This window comes from Schistocerca piceifrons, chromosome 3, assembly GCF_021461385.2.
Source record: "Schistocerca piceifrons isolate TAMUIC-IGC-003096 chromosome 3, iqSchPice1.1, whole genome shotgun sequence".
Classification (NCBI taxonomy): domain Eukaryota; kingdom Metazoa; phylum Arthropoda; class Insecta; order Orthoptera; family Acrididae; genus Schistocerca; species Schistocerca piceifrons.
Window position 1 is genome coordinate 441019472 of NC_060140.1, and position 4702 is coordinate 441024173.

At 34.8% G+C, this 4702-nt stretch overlaps 1 protein-coding gene across 1 annotated transcript; it reads right to left on the reverse strand.

Annotated features, from left to right (window-relative positions):
• Nucleotides 1-383: 383 nt before the first annotated feature.
• LOC124788729 (SCAN domain-containing protein 3-like) lies at nucleotides 384-1351 on the reverse strand. The gene is made up of 4 exons (XM_047256011.1): nucleotides 1296-1351; nucleotides 1154-1221; nucleotides 670-1017; nucleotides 384-547 (listed from the first exon to the last, which is right to left on the reverse strand). The coding sequence occupies exons 1-4, from the start codon at nucleotides 1349-1351 to the stop codon at nucleotides 384-386; spliced, it is 636 nt and encodes a 211-aa protein (XP_047111967.1).
• Between the last annotated feature and the right edge of the window lie 3351 nt (nucleotides 1352-4702).

The following is a 4702-nucleotide window of genomic DNA, read 5'->3' on the forward strand; positions in this document are numbered from 1 at the left end:
TTCTGCATTTCTTTTCAGTGCTACGACTGCTGAAAACGCCCTTTCGTATAAATAAGTGCTTAAAAAAAAAAAGCAAGTACAGTTGCAGTGCTTTCTTTACTATGCTGGGATAAACTTTCACATATTTTTACCCAAAATAATGACTTATCCATCTTCTCAAAGTCATATTTGGATGCAGAATCGTTTTCAATTTCCAAAGCTTGTTCTTGCAATGTTTCCAACAGTGCATCTATGTCAGCATGAAAAGGATCTGTTGCTAATCTGTAAATGTTATTATCACACCAGCTACAGAAGTACTGTTTGAATTCTACAATTAGATTCTGCAGATGATCTGATATTTTATTTGTGTTATCAGTTTGCTTAAAGACCTCCATAAACGGTGCTTATTCCAAGATTCCAAATAATTTGGGAAAACGAGAATAATTGCAGGCTACGATTTTACATTTCCAAAGCTGCAGTTTATCAGTGTATGCTGTGATGGCATCCCGATGATAAATTACAGTCGAATCACTGACTTGCAGTTTCAAGTTCAGAGAGTCGAAAATATCTGACAGATAAGCCAATACAACTTGAACACTTGGTTTTCAGAGTTCCACACACATTTCAGTTTGGCCTTGCATTTCTAAAATTTGAATCACTTCATCTCTAAGTTCAAATAATCTATCTAACATATTTCGTTTTTAGAGGCAGCATACATCTGTATGAAATAGTAATTTTTTATTTTATACTCCCAAATTTCACAAAGAATCGTAAAAAGACGAGTATTTGACGCACTCTTGTTCACATAATTCACAATTTTGAAACATGATTCTGAGACGTCCTTGAGTTCATTTGGAACTGTCTTAGCTGCCAAGGTTTGATGGTGTATAACACAGTAAATTGAAATAACATTGGGATTCTTTTCTCTGACCATCTGCACGAAACCTGAGTGATCCAAGCGTTGAGAGGGTGCTGTCTGTGCATACACCGATCGGCTTTGCCACGAGAGTCCGTATTTGTAACAGAATTCAGATATTGCTGGTATTATATAAATTCCTTTTCAATTAGTCGTTAGCTCTGTTGAAAATTGCATCTCGTTTTTAACTGTTTCATTTTGATTGAATCGAATTAAAGCTAACAGTTAACAACAATTTGCAACATCTAACGTTATTACGAAAAATTCTGATTTTTTTCATGGCCTGCACTGCCTGATTTGTTATGTATTTGGCTATATCACCAACCCTACATTTCACAGTGTTGTCAGAAACTGGTATTTGTGAAAGTTCTTTTTATACTTTCTGGTCCAAGAACAATACCAATTGATTTCAACAACAGTGTTTGACAAGTGATTCTCTGACAATATTACTTTCATAGCCTTTGTGATGAGTAGTAATTACTCACAGGAAGCTACAATAGGGTTGCCATATATAGCTGGGACCTCTTAGTGACACTCTGGGTTGGGCGTGTAGAAATGAAGTACAAATTTATCTAATACAATTACTTTTTATTTAGAACGCAATTACATAGAACTTGTTTCAACGGAAATAGTTGGTACACCATATTTTTCGGAAGATTTCACCTTTTTCAGAAAGTCTTTTTTTCCTTTTACGTATTTATAAAACTCCATGCAAGTCAGCTTGAAGCTAAACTGGCACTATAAGACTATTTCCACAGTTCCTGGCAGCGTTCTATTTCTTTCATCAGTCCACTGGGCCGACATAAGCGAAAATACTCTCCACAGTGGTGTTGTGTGAAGGAACATAAAACAAATACTCAAATAATTTTAGCACTTTGCATTTGCACTCATGATTTTCGGGTCTGTTAAGAAAGTAAATCCACCTTTCTTCCACAAAGCGTTTAGATTTTGAATCTTCCAAGTCATGCTTAGTTTCTAAAAAGCTCTTCAGGTACATATATTCCTGAAAACTATCGACACCTGATATCTTCACGCCATCTTTAGTCAGGTATAAAACAGTATTCCAATCATCACACAGTCTTCAGTTTCAGATAGCGTCATCCAATCAAATACTTGATATTTATTAAAATAAATAGCATGGTTCTCTAAGTAATCGAGTGACATGGCGTAGAAAGCTGTTGTCTCTTCTTCAAATTTCGAAATAAAACTGTTTCTTGGTCAGGATTGTAATTCTTTTTTTTTTTTAATTCATCTTGGTTTGCATGCCACTGAAATTGGCAGTCTTATTTTCATTCAGACAACTTTGAGCGTTGATTAGTATATTTCTTATATCAGTTACTGAGACTTTACTCTTCTCTTACTAAATTTTGAGAAACCTAAGTACATACAATGCTTTACAGTAAAGGACATAGCACCATTGATAAATATAGACTTTGAACAGACGTCTGTTGCTAAGGCAGAACATTCAAAATTTCTGTGTGCAATGATGAAATATTGAATTGTAAGAAACACACTGATGATCTGCTGAAATGGTTAGGTTCAGCTACTTATGCTATTAGGATTATTGCAAATTTTGGTGATAATCATATCAGTAAATACTATGCCTATTTTCATTTACTGTTTTATATGGCGTCATATTTCAGCATAATACATCATTAGGGGAAAATTTTGCACAAATGAGTGTAATCAGAATAATAGCTGGAGCCCATCCAAGACCACCTTGCAGCCACTGACTTAAGAAACTTGGAATATTCTCAGTACCTTGAAATAGATGTACTCACTTATTAAATTTGTTATGAATAACCCATTCCAATTCAAGAATAATAGCAAAGTGCATAGCTAAAACACTAGAACAAAGGATGACATTGGCACAGGAAGGAGTAAATTATGCCAACACAAAAATCTTTGGTCATTTGCCAAACAGTATAAAAAGTCGGACAGTTAGCCAACCTACATTTAAAAACAAATTAAAAGAATTTCTTAATGACAACTTCTTCTGCTCGAGAGATGAATTTTTAGATACGAAGAGCAAAAAAAAGTTGTCTAATGAAGACCTGTGTTAAACTGACAGGTTCAACATCACTACAAAATGTCATATTCATGATATGTGTAACAAGCAGTAGTAGATCTCTTTTTACAAGGATATAGAACATGTCAAAGTATTTACAAGTTTAGACCAATTTAAAATAAGCTAATTCGTATACACATATATTTACAGACATCTAGTTAGAGACAATCATTAGATTTACTCCTGGTATACAATACTTTTTTTTACAAATAACTTATTAAATAATGTAATGCCACACTGTTCACTCACATCTCACCATCAGTCACTGCACACAATATACACACATTGTTTCATAACACTTCACTCACCACACACACACATACACACACACTCACACTGGCGATATCCGGGCCATTTTCTTTACTGCAACTTCCCACTTGCTATCCTGAAAAACTGAGTCACCATCCCTCCATAATGAGTGAGATGTTGATCTCAGAAAGAGGAAGAGATGTTAGTATTGTGCTATACATAGCTTGGGGGTAAGTATTTACAGAAAGAAAAAAAACATAAAGTGAAGATTTTATGTGAAGATTTTATGTGGAATGCTGGAGGCTTTGTAATCATTATTATTATAACTTATTTGTATAACATTTTTTGTTAAACCTGTACTCTGTTTTATCTAAATAATCCTTCAATGTATAAAATGTATTGCAAAATAGGTACTTTTTAGCTGCCTTTTTAAATAAGTGTATTTTTGCAATTTCTTTAATCTCTTTTAGTAATTTATTGTACAGTTTTATTCCTTGTTAGAAAACGCTGTTTTGAGTTTTATGTTTATTTTTTCTTGGTAAATGTAAGTTGAGTCTAGCTCTTGTTCCATGGTCATGGACAGAGCTGTTTGTGCAGTAATTACCAATGTTATTTTTGATACGTACAAGTGACTGTTAAATGTAACGTAATGTAATGTCTCTGACCTGCATTTACACCAACCATCCTGCTTTTAAATGAGATAGAAGTTTGATGTCCTTACCATGTATATTGAAAAATAATTGAATATTTTCAAGTCGATTATTTCAGTGTCGACAGTTAAAAGACTTCCAGCAGCGCTTGATATAGTATTCTGATTCTGCAGAATACGGGCAGACCTTCCAATTGTTTCTACCTTTTTTCCTGGTTCTTCTTTAATTTGGTGAGACACAGTCAATTGTCTGCATTGATGAAGCCCTCTGAAGTTGGTATTGTTACTGCCTCTGCAAGAACCGATTAATTTATCTAATAGAATCGGCAATTTTCTTAAAGTGTCATGTCAAAACCTGGCTGTTACCCACTGTTCCGTAATTCAGTCAATCAAACTCCAACAGCTTCTGCTGGATTTCGTTAGTTTCGGCAAAGCATTGAACTACTTCCGGAAACATCTTTTCAGTCTTTTGGTTCGATGCGTCGGTGCCTATGCCGTGAAATGAAACTTCCTGCAGTTGTTTTATGCGTTCGGACACGGAGGCTGGTGCGAGAATATTTTTAACAATCGCTGTAGCTTTGGCCCTGACTGTAGACTGCTTTGCAGCGACTTTGCAGTCAGGATACATTGCTGCAATCAGTTTTACAGTGCAGTCACGAGAACTGAAGGACTGATGATGCTTGACAACTTTGTAAGATGTTGTTAGTTCTACAGTAGCAACGAGCAATTCTTCCAACTTATCTTCTCTAGTCACGAGAGTAGAAATACGATTTGATATCGATGCTACCAAGAATTTATTTGTATGATCCTTCGTAGAAATGTTATGCCTAATATTTTCCTT